We start from the raw sequence: 18390 nt of genomic DNA, 5'->3' as shown, positions 1-18390 counted from the left end.
ACTGGGGATTATCCCTGCCGACTTCATGGATACCTTCCCTTAGCATCATTAACTTTAGCACATTGGAATGAGCTCTTATCACACCATATGATTTGTTCACTGCTGTGGTGCCCAAGGGGAATATATGTGAGCATGTCCAAGCTGAGCCATTGCATTTTTTCTGACATTATGGCAACAGTCCAGTTCATCTCATTTTGGAGATGATGTTGAATGATGTGGTGTGATACATTCCCATGATATCAGAGTGGTTTCTTTGTAACTCTGTTACAGTCATGCCAGGGACTAGAGTATTTCTTACCTCAGAAGATTATGTGGCCTAAGAAATCTTGTGTGGCCGACCAGAACCCAGATTTGTGACCCCCAGTCTGCAGTGTTAGATTTGCAGTCTGACAGTTTCTTTAACAGGGACCTTTTCTTTTTTTAAATTGAGGATTCCGACACCATGATCATGTGACATGCTTTTCCCAGGCATCTTATACAAGGACTGGGAAAAACTAGTGGGGGATCCACAAAAAATAGTTTAAAAACCAGGGCCCCTATTCAAAAACGTTCCTAGGAAAGTCCTAAGAACTGCTCTCAGCTGGGACTGTGTCCTGGGAATCGATTCATAAACACTACCTAGGACGTACATGGCAATTCCTACGCAGGAATTTTCCCAAGTCCCAGACTTAGGAAAAATGCTAACTGTAGCAATATTTTTTTTCGAAAATGCAGTTTTTGGCCAAGATAGAGAGATATATTATTTAGTAAAATACTCTAAGTCATAAAATGGTTATAGAAATAATGTAGGTGGATTTCTTGATGAATGTAAGTATCTATTTTCCAGTTACATTTTCTTTTTTCTGTGGACGCTAGGCTATCGTGTATTGTAAACATACAGACGACGCGGGAGCATTCAACCTCGTTTGGCAACATATTCAGTACAGAAATGGAGACAATGGACATAATCTTCAACAGCACAACTAACATTCTTTTAAGTCCACTTTCACCGAGTATCCTAGCATCATGCACTGACCCTGGCCACTTGGCCAAACAGTTAATAATTCTGTACTTGGCATCAAAAACAACTTGTACATTAATGTTATGATACCGCTTTCTTTTCACATATTCTTCTTCAAACTCTTTTGGGGCTATTATTCTCATATGTGTCCCATCAATTGCTCCAACCACCCCTGGGAAGCCAGCAATCTCCATAAATTCGATTTTTTTCCTCTGTAGTTCTTGTGGGTCTGAGGTTAACTTCAATAAACTACACATTATTTCACGTCTGTAGAACACATTTAATGTCTGTGATATAACTCTGCTGACTGTAGGCTCTGAGGGTCCCAAATCATCACTGCTGCATAGTTGCATTTTACCTGTGGCCAAATATCTCAACAAAATGATCACTTTCATCTCCGGGGTGAGTGCCTGGTTCCTCTCAGATGGACTTTGCAGGACATCTCTTACCAAGTCAGTAACAAAAATAATTCCTGCACGATCCAAACGGTATCTGCTTATCAGTTCTGCATCACTTAATTCATTCAACACGTCCCTACGTGGGCGAAAACTTCTCTGCTGACGCCTCGGAGCTTGTTGTTGTTCAGCCATTTTCAGGTCCTAGGAATATTCCTAAGTCGTAAGTCACCTCCCTGGCTACACCTAAAATCTCCGTGTCTTAGGACCAGTCCTAGGACGTGGGAGCGTTTATAAACAAGTCCTGCGACTTGGGATCAGTTCCTACGACTTGCGACTAGTTCCTAGGTCCCAGGACCTTTTATGCATACGGGCCCAGGTGGGCAGGGCTGGAAACAGTGCACATGCACTCTCCTGTGATGGGAAATTCATGAGTACTAAAGGCTTGTAGCAGTTATTGTGTGACAGTGGTTCTAGGAGAGTCACCAGATGTGGTCAAACACTAATCATTAAAATTCAGAAGCAGAAAAAAAAAGAAGTCAAAACTTTCCACTTCTTTTGCATGTTTTCCTCTCTTTTCTATCACTGTACCCAGGTATTTGAGCTCTCACCAATTCCAGTCTCTCTCCATTCACTGTAACATCGCAGTGGGAGTCACCTTCTCTCTCAAGAACCATCACTTTTCTCTTTTCTATATTTACTCTCAAGACATGACGCTCACAAACATCAGCAAAACTCTGCACTAGTCTACCAAGTTCTTGTCTGGTATTTGCAGGTAGTACTGCATCATCAGCACACAACAAATTTGAGGTATTCCATCCGTCACCGTTCATTACCAATGCCATCCTCCTCTCCCCCTCTGCTTAATCTCCCCCCCCCCCCACCATCCTCCTCTACTTAATTCTTTTGAAATAATGTTTCCAGTAAGTTGATTCTCAAAAGTTCTTTTGAAAAAATGGTTTCAAGAATGCTCCCCCATTATCCCTGCTTGTCATATGAGGCAGTTAAAAGGGTTGGTGGTGGGTTAGTGCCCCACCCTGTAAAACGAACTAACTAAACAAGTGAACAAAGCACCTCGGACCAGGACGGACCATACGTTGACGACCAAGGAACGGACAAAGGACATTCCAAGGATGGGAACTTGGAATGTGAGAGGAGTGAATGATGAAGTGAAACAGAGTGAGATTGTTCAGGTGCTTGAGGATGCAAGAGTGGATACATGTGGATTGACTGAAACTAAATGGAAAGGTGAAAGAGCGAGAGAATGGGAATATGGTTTAGGAATATGTGCGGGAACTAATGAGAATGATAGGGCAAGAGAGGGAGTATGTCTGATGATAAGCAAGAAGTGGAAGGAGACTTTAAAAGAGCATGGAACAGTGGGTGCAAGGATTGTATGGATGAGGATGAAAGTAGGTACACAAGCTCGGGCGATTGTATGTGCGTATGAGCCAACAGAGGACCGAGTGACAAGAGTGAAAGATGAATTTTGGGCGAGTGTAGAAGCATGCATAGATAAGTTTGAGAGGAGCAAGTGAGTGTTTTTGATTGGAGACATGAATGGCAAAGTTGGGAATGTATGAGTGGATGGAATGGTTGGTCAGTGGGGTATGCCAGCTGAAGTAGATGGGAATGGTAGTATTTTGGTGGACATCTGTGCTAGTAAGAGGTTGGCAATAGCCAACACGTTTTTCCTGCATAAGATGATCCACAGGTATGCATGGAGAGTCATGACGAGGATGGACGGTGAACTTGTTGAACGAAAGGCAATGATAGTTTATGTGTGTGTGTGGATGAGCAAATGAGTAGACAGGTGTTGGATGCAAGAGTGTGGAGAGGGTGAGGGAGTGGAATCTCTGACCATCATTTAGTGATGGCCAAGGTAAGGCTGCAAAGAAAATGGGTGAAGAGATGAAGGGAAAGACAGAGGAAAGAGCTCCTGTGAAAAGAGTGGAGAAGTTGCAAGAGAGTGAGAAAATGGCAAAGTATAAGAGCATAGTGGATTAAAGATTGGGAAGGTATGAGTTAGAGCACATGGAAGAGGTGGAAGAAGTATCCAAGATATTCACGGAAGAGATTGGTGCGGCGTGTGAGGTGGTTTGTGGAGTGAGGAGAAGATGCAGGGGTGTGCAAGGGTCAGCATGGAGGAATAATGAGGTGAAACAAAAGAAGAAGGCATATAGTGACTGACCAGCAAGTATAGGTAGGGGAGAAGATGAGAGAGAGAGAAGAGAGAGGTATATGTGAGCAGGAGAAGGGAGGTGAAGAGATTGGTAAAGGAGAGTAAGAAGAGAGCGGATGAAGTGTTTGGCAGGAATCTGAGTATGAAATGGAGGGAGAGTAAGACATTGTTTTGGAAGGAGGTAAAGAAAGTAAGTCAGTGTGAAAGGGGAAACAGTAGGGGAGTGAAAGATAGGAATAATAGTGTTGGTGGAGAAGAGATAGAAAATGAGGAGATGGAAGGAGCACTTTGAGGAGTTGTTGAATGTAGAGAGTGACAGCAATGTGGGTATAGGTGGTTAGGGAATGGCTGGGAGAAGAAGAGATGAGAGGAGGGAGGAAGAGATCAGTAGGGCAGAAGTAGTTGAAGCAGTGAAGAAGATCAAGATGGGAAAGGTCCCAGGAATTGATGGAGTGTGTGGTGAAATGCTGAAGTATGGGGGTGAGATTGTTGTGGGGTGGATATGGAAGTTGTGTAGATTGGCTTGGGAAGAGGGAAGGGTTCCAGAGGACTGGAAATCGGGTATAATTATTCCTTTATACAAAGGAAAAGGGGAGAGAGAAGTATGTGGTAACCATTGGGGTATTTTCCTTCTTAGTGTGATTGGAAAAATATATGGTAGTATACTTATTGATAGGGTTAGGCATATAACAGAGGAGCTAGTTGGAGAAGAGCAAAGGGGATTTACGAAGGGAAAAGGGTGTGTAGATCAGATATTTGTTCTAAGATGTTTAATGGAGAAGTATCTAGAGAAGGGAAAGAAAGTGTATGCTGCCTTCTTGGACTTGGAGAATGCATATGACAGAGTAGATAGGCAAGGCATGTGGAAGGTTTTAAAAATATATGGAGTGGATGGGAAATTGTTGAGTGCTATGAAAAGTATGTACAAGGGAGTTAGGGCTACGGTGTGGGGGGATGGTGAGCTGAGTGAGTGCTTTGATCTAAATGTGGGACTGAAACAGATATATGTGGTGTCTCCATGCCTGTTTAATATATTCATGGATGGGATTATAAAGGAGGTGCAAGGTAGGGCAGTGGATGTGGGGGTGACTCTAATGAATGAGGGTGAGGTGTGGAAGATTCTGGTGGTGTTGTTTGCTGATGAGACAGTATTGTTGAGTGAAGATGAATGGGAGTTGCAAAGTTAGGGCATATAGTGACTGACTAGCAAGTAGAGGTAGGAGAGAAGATGAGAGAAGAGAGAGGTATATGTGAGCAGGAGAAGGGAGGTGAAGAGATTGGTAAAGGAGAGCAAGAAGAGAGCGGATGAAGTGTTTGGCAGGAATCTGAGTGTGAAATGGAGGGAGAGTAAGACATTGTTTTGAAAGGAGGTAAAGAAAGTAAGTCAGTGTGAAAGGGGAAACAGTAGGGGAGTGAAAGATAGGAATAATAGTGTTGGTGGAGAAGAGATAGAAAATGAGGAGATGGAAGGAGCACTTTGAGGAGTTGTTGAATGTAGAGAGTGACAGCAGTGTGGGTATAGGTGGTTAGGGAATGGCTGGGAGAAGAAGAGATGAGAGGAGGGAGGAAGAGATCAGTAGGGCAGAAGTAGTTGAAGCAGTGAAGAAGATCAAGATGGGAAAGGTCCCAGGAATTGATGGAGTGTGTGGTGAAATGCTGAAGTATGGGGGTGAGATTGTTGTGGGGTGGATATGGAAGTTGTGTAGATTGGCTTGGGAAGAGGGAAGGGTTCCAGAGGACTGGAAATCGGGTATAATTATTCCTTTATACAAAGGAAAAGGGGAGAGAGAAGTACAGTATGTGGTAACCATTGGGGTATTTGCCTTCTTAGTGTGATTGGAAAAATATATGGTTGTGTACTTATTGATAGGGTTAGGCATATAACAGAGGAGCTAGTTGGAGAAGAGCAAAGGGGATTTACGAAGGGAAAAGGGTGTGTAGATCAGATATTTGTTCTAAGATGTTTAATGGAGAAGTATCTAGAGAAGGGAAAGAAAGTGTATGCTGCCTTCATGGACTTGGAGAATGCATATGACAGAGTAGATAGGCAAGGCATGTGGAAGGTTTTAAAAATATATGGAGTGGATGGGAAATTGTTGAGTGCTATGAAAGGTATGTACGAGGGAGTTAGGGCTACGGTGTGAGAAGATGGTGAGCTGAGTGAGTGCTTTGATCTAAATGTGGGACTGAAACAGGGATGTGTGATGTCACCATGCCTGTTTAATATATTCATGGATGGGATTATAAAGGAGGTGCAGGGTAGGGCAGTGGATGTGGGGGTGACTCTAATGAATGAGGGTGAGGTGTGGAAGATTCTGGTGGTGTTGTTTGCTGATGAGACAGTATTGTTGGGTGAAGATGAATGGGAGTTGCAAGGTTTGGGGAATGAATTTGGGACAGTGTGTAAGAAGAGAAATCTGAAAGTTAATGTAAATGAGTAAAGTTATGGTATTTGAGAGGAATGAAGTCACAGAATACACAGTGAGGTTGGATGGTGATGATATGGAGAATGTGAGTGCATTCAAGTACTTGGGTAGTGTGATGAGTAAGGATGGAAGTTTTGGAGATGAAGTACTTGAAAGGGTATAGCAGGGAAGGAAGGTTGTTGGTTCACTGAAAGCAGTGATGAGCAATAGGGAGGTGAGTATGGAAGTCAAGAAGTCACTGAATGATAGTATTGTGATCCGTACCCTGACGTGTGGAAGCGAGGCGTGGACCTTGCTAGAGGGGAACAAATCAAGAGTGAGAGCAGTGGAAATGTTTTACCTGAGAGGAGCATGTGGAGTGACATGGAGGGACAAGTTGACGAATGAAGAAGTGAAAGAACGTTGTGGGGTGGATGTGGATGTGAATGAGAGAATTAGGAGAAATACACTGAGGTGGTTTGGACATATGGAGAGAAAGGAGAATGAAAGACTGACTAAGAGGGTGTATGTAGGTGAAGTGGGAGGAGGGAGAGGGAGGGGGAGACCTAGGATGAAGTGGGGGGATGGAGTTGAGAGGTATATGAAGAGGGGGAGTGAGCTGGGAGGAGGGCAGTCAAATGGTGGGTGGCAGAGTGACTTGGAGGCGTTTTGTCTGTGGCCACCCTTTGCGGGATTAGAGCGTCGGGCTATAAATAGATAGGATTTTAGGAATAGCTTTGTATTGGAAAGAGCCCCACATTAAGACCTGTATGGTGCAAGTCTTTGACATTTATTTATTATTTCCCCAAAGGGGTAATGAAGGATTGGCTATTACTATGTTTGTCTTTTAAAGTTTGTGTTTAGTTGCCTGTCAGTGTTAACAGATGTTTTGGAAAGCTTCAGCCTGAGGTTGTTTTTTCCATAAGGTAGAGCAGTACAGTAATGGGATTTACTAGAATTAGATGCAGCCTGTTAACTGTTAAAAATTGCCGAAGGGTATAGGACTCCCTTTCTTCAGGAAATTCTGTTAAAAGAGAAACACTGGTTATGACACACACTAATACTGTACTACCTGTCATTGCTTTACTGCACTCTGCTTAATGTAATACCTGAGGGTAGATTGAAGCATTGAGTCATAAGAATGCCCACAGATGGCATCAGTAGCTGCTTCCAGCTGGCATAAGCCCTTTGCAGCCGTGCCCTGTCTCTCTTGGACCACTGCATCTCAGTGCTTCACACAGGTATCTGCAGAGCTGTCCCTCACATCCTGTTTTCCACATAAAATAATTTTATCCCCAAATTTATTTGTTTATTAAAAAACATGTAAGTATAGCATAGTATCATTCTTGCAAACTATGGCACTGTATCTTTACGTTTTGTTGTCAAGGTCATTGCAGTTTTTCAGTTTATGATTTGAAACTATGATCAAGAACAGTTCTGTATATATGGCTTATCAGGCAGCCATCATCCACCCACTTTTTGTAGTGCCGCCTACTTCTTTTTTTTTTTGCCTTTCTCATTCTTTTTCTCTCTCCTCCTCTCATCATAATTCTTCCAACCTTCCTGTTGCTTGTATTACTCATCTTTCCACTTCAGGTGGCTCTATACTTGAGTGTCAAACATGGTGGTTTCCTGTAATCCAGGAAATGATTTTCAACACTGGGTGGTAACCATATAACCAAGTAACGTGGTGATGTGGAGCCTACTATGTGTCCTTGTTAGCTGGGTGGAAAGAGACAAATGCACCGTTCGTCTGGGAACCAAACCCTCAAACTCTTCTCTGTACCTCGCAATGGTGAGACCCAGTGTGCTGTAAGGGAACATCAGTTTACTGAATGGAACAACCCTGCAGGAAGGACTGCTTTCTTGTGGCTGATAGGTCTGCTTAGCCAGAGAAACTAGGGTTACTCAACAACAACAACAACTGGATCTTGTCATGTAAACACAAGAGCAGTTTTCACTTAAAATACCATTGTAACATACAGAATGTTACAGGTACAGTTTTACAGTTGGGATGAGCATTGAAAGGTCAGGGTTCATACAGCTCAGTGCAATATTTATATCAACATCATTTCTTGAAATAACATGGAATTTTAACATGCAACTCATAAATATTCATGGCGCTCAGTCACAACAAAAATGTTAAAAGATCTGTTTTTGCCACGAATATGAATTTTTAATATTTGGGAAGATAATTTTCATGCTGGAACAAATCTTCCTCATAAAACAGTTTTCATTTAACCCAGTGGCTATTAAGAACACTTAATAGTGTTATTTGAGCAGTCACTATAAATATAAAGAAATAATTTTACCATCATCAAACCCAGTTTTGTATGTAAATAGACTGAGCTTGTTCACAAGTTTCATCAACACGTTGCTTAGTGATATCACATGATACATCCTCATCCAGTCAACTAACTCAAGCAGTCTTTTGATTATATGGTAATTTTTCCATTACGATTCCAGTAAGAATTCAGTATTTAGCTTATGCCTGCTGAAGCTCAACCCTGTTAGATCGGGTAATGTGTCTACTTTGCATTAAGTTATTCTCTTGGTAATTTGATTGAAACTGGGATATTTTTACTATAGTGGGACTGCATTACAATACAATTTGGGGGTCATAAGTGATTTAAATATCTACAGATCAAGTGTGTAGGGAAGTAAAGAATAAGGGATACCAGTTAAGAGAAGTGCAGTATGAGGTCTGTCCAAAAAGAAATGAAACTTTTTAAATAGTGTACCAACTAGCTGACGTAGTGTGATCGCGACAGGAGCACTGTATAGCAGCAACTTTGAGGCTTAGTCTAGCACTAGCTGCATCACACTGCATCACTTAGTCATCGAGGTACACACGCTTGAGTGAACGTGTGGTTGGTGCACTTGGCAATCTGTTGCAAGTTTAACAATGAAGGAACTTGAAGAGCAACATGTTTGTGTGAAGTTCTGCTTCATATTGGGAAAGACTTTTACCTAGACTTCAATGTTGCAACAGGCATATGAGGAAGGGTGTTTGAGTCAAATGCAGTGTCACAAGTGGTTCCAGCAGTGCTACTCGGGAAGAATGTCCACTGCAGACGATCCCAATCTGGACTCAAGAGATGGTGATCACATTGAGAAAGCGCGTCCTGTGATCCATGAAAATCATCACCTGACTCTTTGTGAAGCTTCCAAAGAAGTAGGATTCTGTAAAAGTTTGTGCCACACAATTTTAACCAAAAAACTGAAGATGCATTGTGTTGCTGCAAAATTTGTGCCACATCTGCCGACAGATGAGCAAAAAGAGAACTGTGCCACAGTCAGTCAGGAGCTGTATAATTGTTCTAATGCAGATGAAAACTTTGTGAAAATGCCATAACAGGTGATGAAGCATGGGTGTATAGGTACGATGTCAAAACAAAAAGGCAGTCATTGCAGTGGGTTGGAATATTGTTACCGTGACCAAGTAAAGCACATTAGAGTCACTCAAATGTGAAGGTGATGTTGGTTGTCTTTTTATTATTGGAAGGGCATTGTTCTTCGTGAGTTTGTTCCACATGGTAAGACAGCCAGTAAAGAGTTTTACTTGGATATCCTGAAGCATTTGAGGGAGGCTGTGCAAATGAAGAGGCCTGAGGCATGGACAAACAAAACCTGGATGCTGCACCATGACAATGCACCTGCCCATGCTTCGCACCTTATCTGTGATTTTTTGGTGAAGCATAAGACTACTCTATTCCCCCAGCCACTCTTACTCTCCAGATTTGGTCCCTATAACTTTCTTTTTGTTCCAAAGTTGAAATTCACCCTGAAAGGTCACTGATTTCAGCCAATAGAAGAAAATCTGACTAGTGCATTAAACACATGTTCAGTCAAGCATTTGTACCTTGATGACTAAGTGACATAGTGTGATGCAGCTAGTGTTAGACTAAAGATCAAAGTTGCTGCTACACAGCGCTCCCATCACAGTCATGCTACACTGGCTAATTGGTACACTTTTTAAAAAGTTGGGTGTCTTTCTGAACAGACCTTGTATTATTTCTTCCCAAATGCCAGACAATGTAGTTGTGTCTCTGATGTCCCCCCCCCCCTTTTTTTTTTTTTTTACTCTCTCTCTCTCTCTCTCTCTCCAGGGTGTGCTGAGTGGTGCTATTAACTGGGAGATGCTCAAGAATCAATATTTTTCCAATGCAGTCTTTCGGGAGGAACTCTTCAAAATGATTCACAGTCCTGAAGGGGTTAGTATTGGCAATGGGAGTTGTTGGCAGCAGCAGTTGGAATGAGAATGGCAATCTATATGCTTAGGCCCTAGTCTGGGGTGTCTGAGAGTGTGATGAAGTCACATTATGAGTCATATGTTTTCTGGAGTACAATATGCAAAATTTTTTCACTTTAAACTGCAACAGTGCCTCGCATAGTTTCAGTGTTGTTAACGTCTTCACCTTGATGCCATCATATAATGAATGATGTCTATATGTAAATAGTTAAATTTATTACATTTTTGTAAGCATATTCTCTGATGGCCCCTTTTTAAAAATTTTAAATATAAATGACCATAATACTTGCCATACTTAACCACATACAGTACAGTAGACCCTCAATTTATGCAGTACCAAATTGCACTAAACATGTTTCATGTGGAAAGATAAATCCTGACCTGGTCCAGTAAGTGTGTGTGTGTGTGGGGGGGGGGTGACAGTTTGCATGGGAAAATGTCAGAAGTCAGCCCCTGTCCATGACACCATTTGAAGGTTGTGCCTGGTGACATATGCCAACATAGTGCCAGCTATGGCCATCATTCATGTGCACTCTTTGCCCTCCTACCTCTCATTCTCCCCATTGTCTGTGTCAGCCAGCCTTGAACCCGGGCATCCCCACTTGCGTTTAAATCTCTGTCTGTCGTAGTGCCATGTATATATCTAGTTCAGTGCTCTTTGATTTGTTATGGCTTCCTGCTCTTCTGCTGCACCCATCAGTGCTGCTGGAGAGAGGCCTTGTTGTGTGCCTTTCTCTCTCAAGAGGAAAAGAGAGATTCTTCATGAACTTGTTGCTTAGGAGTGCGTGGTTGACATTGCAAAGCAGTTTCATATAAACATGAGAGTGCACACAGTGCGAAAATGCTGTGAAAAGATCGAACATGGATTCAAGTTAGGAGGTGATTACGACACAGGAAGATGTACCTGTGTGAGAGATTGTGTTACAGAAAACAGTGAAAGTGCTTTATAAGTCTGATTGTGCTTGGAAGGAAGTGAATATGGCAGTGGACATTTATATCATTCACCAAAAGGATACTGAAATTTCCAGGAAAGTTGCACAAGTGATGAAATTTGAAAATCCTCCCCCCCTTCTCTGCAAGCAATGGCTACATTGCAAGCTTCTCTGCAAGCAGTGGCTACATTGCATGATTATGTAAGCACAATGAACTGCGCCATGCATGGGTATGTGGTCTTGACCAAGGTTTTCCCTGCATCCTGTAGGAAAATGGTAGAGGACGGAAGTTACAGATTAGATCGGGTGTTCATTGTGGAGGAAACTGGTCTTTCTTAGAAATATCATCCCTTTTCCACCTAACTGACTTGGGAGGAAAACATGGCATGTGGGTACAAGGCCCCCGGAGAGCACCTTACCATACTGTTATCCAGTACTGCCACAGGCAAATGTAAGGAAAAACCTTTTAGTGATTGATAAGTTTGCATGGGCAGTGCAGCATGAAAATTTAGATCAGTTTGGTGTTCATTGGGTGCATAATGCCAAGAGGTGGGCTAGTTTGTTGTGTTTGCTGAAGTGGTTTGATAATATTTTTGTCTCTACAGCAGAGAGAGACTGCAGAGAGAAAAATCTCATTATTAAATTGACCCTGGGTGTGGATAATTGTCTGGGCCATCCGCAGTATCCTGTTGACTGTCACCCAGCTGTTGAAGTTGTTTTCCTACCACCTAATATCACTAGTGTTGTTCAGCCTATTGACCAAGAGGTCATCGCTGCCAACACCTATAAAGCGATGAGAGAGGCAACTGACCGGGGGACTGGGGTGGCAGCAATGGCATCAGAGGGCTGGGCAGGCCTTGAGGTTGGCTTACCAGCACCTCTGGCAGTAAACCCGAAAGGAACGACAATAAAACATTTTAGAAAGCATTGAATATTAAGGATGCCCTAAAAAAAAAAAAAAAAAAAAAAAAAGTTGCTGCCTGGGATGATGTTTGCAAGGAGGTTTTTCAGCACAGGTGGTGGAAGCTGCTAGCTCATATTTACCCCACTGTGTCAGCAACGTCAGTCATGACGTGCTGCACCAGGGAATAGAGGTGGCCCAGGAAGTGAAGAGGAAGGGGTTTGCTGCCATCACCAGTGATGACATCCTTCATGTTATCAATGCTGCTGTCCTCAAAAAGTTTGAGGAGGAGGAGGAATGCCTGGCACCTGAGGCCACATAGCAGCATTAACATCAGCCTAGCGACAGCATGTTGAGTAGCCAACTCGTCAGCAGCTGAGCCTGGAGTTAGCAATTGCTGATCGATGCAGGGACACCCAAATGATGGTGATGCACAACACAGAGAAGCTACAGTCCCCCCAGAGTGAAATGGACCACATCTTATGGGAGCAGAGGAAGCAGCATGTGAAGAAAATTAAGGAGTCATCCCAAACACTCATCATCACCCTGACCCTCATCATCCCACCCCCAGTCCGAATGTCTGCCCCATCATCTCAGGTTCCCCAACCCAGCACCCCTGAGAAAGCTTGACTCCCCACAGCCTTCTGATGACGACAATTGGGGAAGCAACTTTGAGGGGTTCCAGGCCTAATCTTAGCCCAAGAGTGGTGAGAGGCATTTCTCATTCTCCCTTCTGTAGCCCTTCAGCCTTGGATACCCCCTTCCCCGACACAAATATCACTTTGTTCCTTGTTATGGTAGATGATCAATACTTATTTACCACTTTGTACACTATAATTTATTTTATCTATTTTGTTTTTTCAATGCCTAGTGATGCTCCTAGAGGTTGTATGTGCACTTCAGTGTATGTTTGGTATGATCAAGAGAGAGAAAATTGGTTACACTAGTGGCTCTATCTCCCTTTAAATGACTAAATGCATGTCAAAATACCAGGCATGGGTAGGGGATGGATACGTCATGGATGGTGGGTAGTTTTTCACTAGTGTGGCCGAGACAGTAATTAATCTAAGTTTTTGTTGGTACTGTGGGTTGCTTTTGTTTGTTGGCTTGTTTGGAGCCAGAAAAGTATCTTGGATTAGAGTGACCCTTAGCAGTCCATGGCTAAAAGTGTTTTTTTCAAGAGGCCAAAAGGGTGTAACACCAGACATGAATTTTAATTTACCAAATTGCTTTTTCAAGAGGGCAAAAAGGCGGTAACACCAGACATGAATTTTAATATACCAGTTTCAGTTATTTCACACACAGAAAGTTACCTCTCAGCTTACTGTCACATGCAGCACTGTTTGTTGCATACTTGCACTGTTATATGGCAATAGCAATGGTCTTTTGATGGCTTTATGCAAGTGAGAAGGTTAAGTAAAGAGCACAAAAGAGATGATCACAGATGTGGGATATGTGAGCAAGATGGGGTCTTCAAAGGGGTAATGCAAATGAGTCCTCATGCATGGAGGTCTGAGATGGGGGTTCCTCACTTGTATACACAGGGCAGCCATTTTGGGTCGGACGTCTGACTGTCAGTTCATGTGCATCACCTTTTCTGCACGAGACTTTTGTAAGTAGGCATCACAAATATAATTCCAGTGAATTCACCATCATTTTGCCATCGTTATTCTGAAACTGGGTCTAAGTTTTTGTTCATCTTTCAAGCGATTATTCACGTAGCGAACAAACATATAGCAAGGCTTGACCATGTAGTATCTGTGTACTGATGTATATTTATAGCTATATGCAATAGTTGTCTAGCTGTTTTAGGCTGTTTTTATTCTTATACCACCGCCTGATGTTATTTCAGCATAGTAGACTTAATGCCTTAATTCAGTATTTTCTGTTTTCGTTTTTAATCGTTTTCGTTTTCGTTTTCGTTTTTAAAGGCTCCAACATGCTTGCATGTGTCGGCCTTGGTCACCTAATGGCGGCTCTCCATGCTGCACGATCCATTGCAGCCTCCCTGTTCAGTCCCTTAACCCTAAGGTCACACTTAATGACCTCGTCCCATGTCTTTCTCGGTCTACCCCTCATAACCCTACCCCCAATATTAACACTTCTCACCTTCCTCACCCAACTATCATCCCCCATCCTCTCCACATGTCCAAACCACCTCAATCTACCTCTCCTCATCACAACACCAATACACTCCAGTCCCATCCTACCTCTCAACTCTTCCATTGTAAACCCAGCCCCTCCAGGCCTTGGACGCAGGGACGCACTGCACATCCACCTAATCATTGTCATTTCTGTACGTCTGAGCCGGCGAATGTCTTCCTCCTTCACTGCCCAGGTCTCACTGCCATACAGCATTACACTCCTAACACACGCTGCATACAAAGACCCCTTAGCACGTAGGGAGAGCCCCCTCAATGTCAGGAGAGGCAAGAGCTCCCTGAACTTCTTCCAACCACTTCTCACCCTAGCCACAGAGCTAGCTCCAGCCCCACCTCCAGCACACAACATGTCTCCTAAATAACAAAACTCTTCCACACACTCAAGAGATTCACCAGCAAGTTCAATTCTTTCACATCTGACGATCTCCACCTGCTCACCCCGGCACGCCGTACACATAAAATCAGCATTATCTCGCAGTCTACCTCTGATACCACTACATCTCTTATGCACCCATTTATCACACACACCGCACAAGATGGAATTACTTCCCACTCCCTCGTGGCAAACTGCACATGGCCACTCTCCCTCGTCTTTGACAGTACCGCCACCAACCCTAGATATCATCACTTTTGTTTTATCTGCATTTACCCTTAAACCCTTTTGCCCCATACCATCTCTCCACTTCCTAAACCTTTCCTCCGCCTCCCTTTCATTCTCTGCAATCAACACCAAATCATCAGCATACAACAACTCCCACGGGAGTCCGTTTCTAAAGTCACGTGAAAGGGCTTCAAGTACCATGATAAACAACATGGGACTCAAGACTGACCCCTGATGCACACCAACATTCACGGAAAACTCATCACTCAAATCTCCATTCACTCTCACCTGGGTGTGAGCACCCACATACATGGCCATAACCACCCTAACCAGCCACTCCTCCAAGCCAAGCTTTCTCATTGCCCACTTCACCACCTCTCTAGGGACTCTGTCAAAGGCCTTTTCCAAATCAACAAAAACAAAATAAAGATCCCTTCTCCTACCAATATATTTTTCCTGAAGCTGTCGAACAATGAATATGGCATCAAACCATGTTAAGTTTTGCAGTATATATTGTAATTTGACCCTTTTTTTTTTTTTTTAATCATTATTGAGCTGAAAGGCATTTGTATTTATTTGTTTTGGTGTGGTGGGTGAGGGCATCCACTATTCACTCACCTGCTGTAGTACTACCTCCAGGTGGTTTTACAGAATGACAGGTCAGATGGTTTCTTGTAGCCCAGGAACCCTCTTATGACAAGGGTAGTAACCATACACCGGTAACAAACAGATGCCTGATGATCTTGTGAGGTGAGGTGCTCCAATCAGATGTGGCCAAAACCAGGGTTTACATTAAGGAATGGTTGAGGTTTGTTGCTCAAGTAATGCCATGCAGGGATTAGTGACTGGTCACTCTTGCTGTAAATATTAGAAAGAGTAGCTTAATTCTAGGCCCCTATGCTGGGAATGAGGCAATAAAGGATTGGATGATGGATAGATAAATGAATTCTGGAAATGCACTGCTTCAGTGGTATAGTCTCACCAATCTAAAACCAAGGTTTGGGTGGAGTCCAGCCGGGGATTTCCCAGTGGAAACACGTGACAGAAGCTTAAATCTCCCTCCAATGGATCAATTCCCAGTATGGGCCTGGATGTTGCCGCTCGTGAGTGTTTTAACTTATTTATATCTATTAAGAAAATAGCGTATGTTCTACTGATTGCTTCAAATTATATTATAAATGTAATTGTTACATTACTTACCCAACTTAGAACTACCGTGAAAGTCGGTAAAAGTAACTACATTTTTTTCAGCAACACTGTAAAATATGTATGCCACGTTTCTTTATTGATGTACAAGAGCCATATGCATCACAAGTTTACCTTCCTTTGATATGCTAGAATAATTACGTTTATATTGTATTAGTATGTGTGTACCTATCTGTGATGCCTATTACACATATAACAGAATTTACTCATCGCTCGTTTAGGAAGTATGGCATGGCTGCACCCAGCGCCAGACCCCACCCAAACCTTTGTTTTAAATTGGTGCGACTATAGCTTCAGTGGTGTGTGGTATGTTGGTAGATCAGTCATCTCTAGGGTTTGAGGGATTTAAATCGAGGTATATAGTTCTTAACCTGCAGGCATGAAGAGGCTTCTAGGTAACTAATGAAATCATCTTGCATTATGCAGAGTTAAATAGATCTCATCCTCTAAGGCATAAGGGTTAATTAAGAAATCTTCCTTTCAACAGGACTTTCCTGTTTACCATGAAGTAGGACAGAAGTTTGCACGAGACTTCCCTGGCAGTCTTTCCCATGTGGAGCAGTTGATGGAGGAAGGTACACAGGATGTAAAGGGGCAAAGTCAGAAAGGCAGGAGCTTACACATAAGAGGAAATTCTAACAAAAATATTCTTGAGACACTTGGGTTATCCAAGTCTAAATTAAGTAAACAAAGAATAAAAACAGACAGTGTTTTGACAGGGTACCATCAGGCAAAGTCAGGTGTTTCAAACCCAGTTCGGGAGCTGACACCAGTAGGGTCCCGATTAAAAACACAAACAGAACAGGCTGGAACTAAGTCTGGACCAAAAAGAGCTCACTCAGAACAGGTAGCAGCTGATTCTGGGCATGTAGCTCAGGCAGGACAAATGCAAGCTCAGATGGGGCAAGGAAGAACTCAGGCCAACATGATGGGTACTAAACCAAGCCAGGTGAAAAATCAGGAAAAGAAAAATGGAAGGACTTTGAAGTTTGAGCCATACATGAAGGTGCGTGATGCTCTGACCTGGGAGGCAGTTCAGTTCATGCGGGGCATCATGGACGAGTGTACACACCTCGGCAACTTTAGTGTTCCTGTTGACCCTTCGCTTATCATCATTGTTGCTGCTCAGAATGATGGGTGAGTAGTTTAGAGAACTGTTTTCAGTAATGATGGGGATCTGTGATAGCAGTTAGCTTGTAAATCCCTGAGGTCAATTGACTGGAATGATAAATCACAGTGTATATATGTTTGTGCAGCTTTGATGAACAGGAAACTAATTTTCATGGATTTTTCTTATATTTACCTTACTGATTAGATGATGTGTATATGTATGATGAAACCATTTAGCTAGGAAACTGGCAGATACATTGTGTGCATTATAATGCTGTGTTAATATAAATTTGCATTTTGAAATAAATAAAATCTTCCATAATGTTAGTCTAGAAAAGTTCACATGACTGCTAAGTGAGTACAATACTTATGCATAATGGTACTTAAGGAAATAAGAATTTTGTTTTTCTTGCGAAATTGCCTTCATTGTGTTGATAGTACTGTTAGATTTAATATTGTAATACTGGGAAGGGTGATGACCCAGGTATATTGTGCTTGTTATAGTGCTTGAAAAATATTTATTTTCATGGGTCAGTCAGGTGCCCCATGTTTGTCATGGTGCGTGATACTCAGTCATATGACTTCAGAAATGAACTACCATGGGAGACGTTATACTCAGATGCTGATGACTTGGTGCTGATTGCAGAGAATGAAAGGGAGGGAGAGGAAAGATTTAGAAAGTGGAGAGATGGAATGGGGCACAAGGGTTTGAGAAAGTAAACTTAGATAAAACAAAAGTGATGATATCCAGGGCTGGTGGCAATACTGTCAAAGCAGAGGGACTGTGGGAGGTGCAGTTTTCCACAAAGATATGGGAAGAAACTTCATTTTGTGGAGTGTTTGTGATATGTGGGTGCATAAAAAATGTAGTGGTATTAGAGGTAGGCTGTGGAATAATGAAGATTTTGTGTGTGTGGTGCATTGGGGAGAATATTTAGAGATTGAGAGACATGAAAGGATTGATCTTGCCAGATAGTCTGTTGAGTGCATGCAGGAGTTTTGTTATTTGGGGGATATGTTATGCACTGTAGATGAGGCTGAGCAACCTCTGTGGCTAGTGTAAGGAGTGGTTAGAGTAGGTTCAGGGAACCATTGCCCCTCTTAACATTGAAAGGGCTCTTTCCTCCATGTTAAAGGATCCTTGTATTCGGCACTTGTTTATGTGCATTGCTGTACAGTAGTGAGACCTGGTCAGTAAATGAAGAGGATATTTGTAGGCTCATACATACAGAAATGATAATGAT

The 18390-nt window shown here is 42.6% G+C and overlaps 1 protein-coding gene across 1 annotated transcript in view; it reads left to right on the top strand.

The window, feature by feature from the left end:
- LOC145403665 (protein ABHD18) overlaps positions 1-18390 on the top strand; it is a 36928-nt gene that overhangs the window by 17468 nt on the left and 1070 nt on the right. The window contains exons 7-9 of the mRNA XM_080275356.1: positions 7134-7223; positions 10092-10196; positions 16524-17173. Coding sequence (XP_080131482.1) covers positions 7134-7223; positions 10092-10196; positions 16524-17173 — 845 coding nt within the window. The remainder of the gene's footprint in view (positions 1-7133; positions 7224-10091; positions 10197-16523; positions 17174-18390) is intronic.

This window comes from Coenobita brevimanus, chromosome 61, assembly GCF_032717465.1.
Source record: "Coenobita brevimanus isolate Jiangsu-jjx chromosome 61, ASM3271746v2, whole genome shotgun sequence".
NCBI lineage: Eukaryota > Metazoa > Arthropoda > Malacostraca > Decapoda > Coenobitidae > Coenobita > Coenobita brevimanus.
This window is presented reverse-complemented; position numbering and strand designations above follow the sequence as displayed.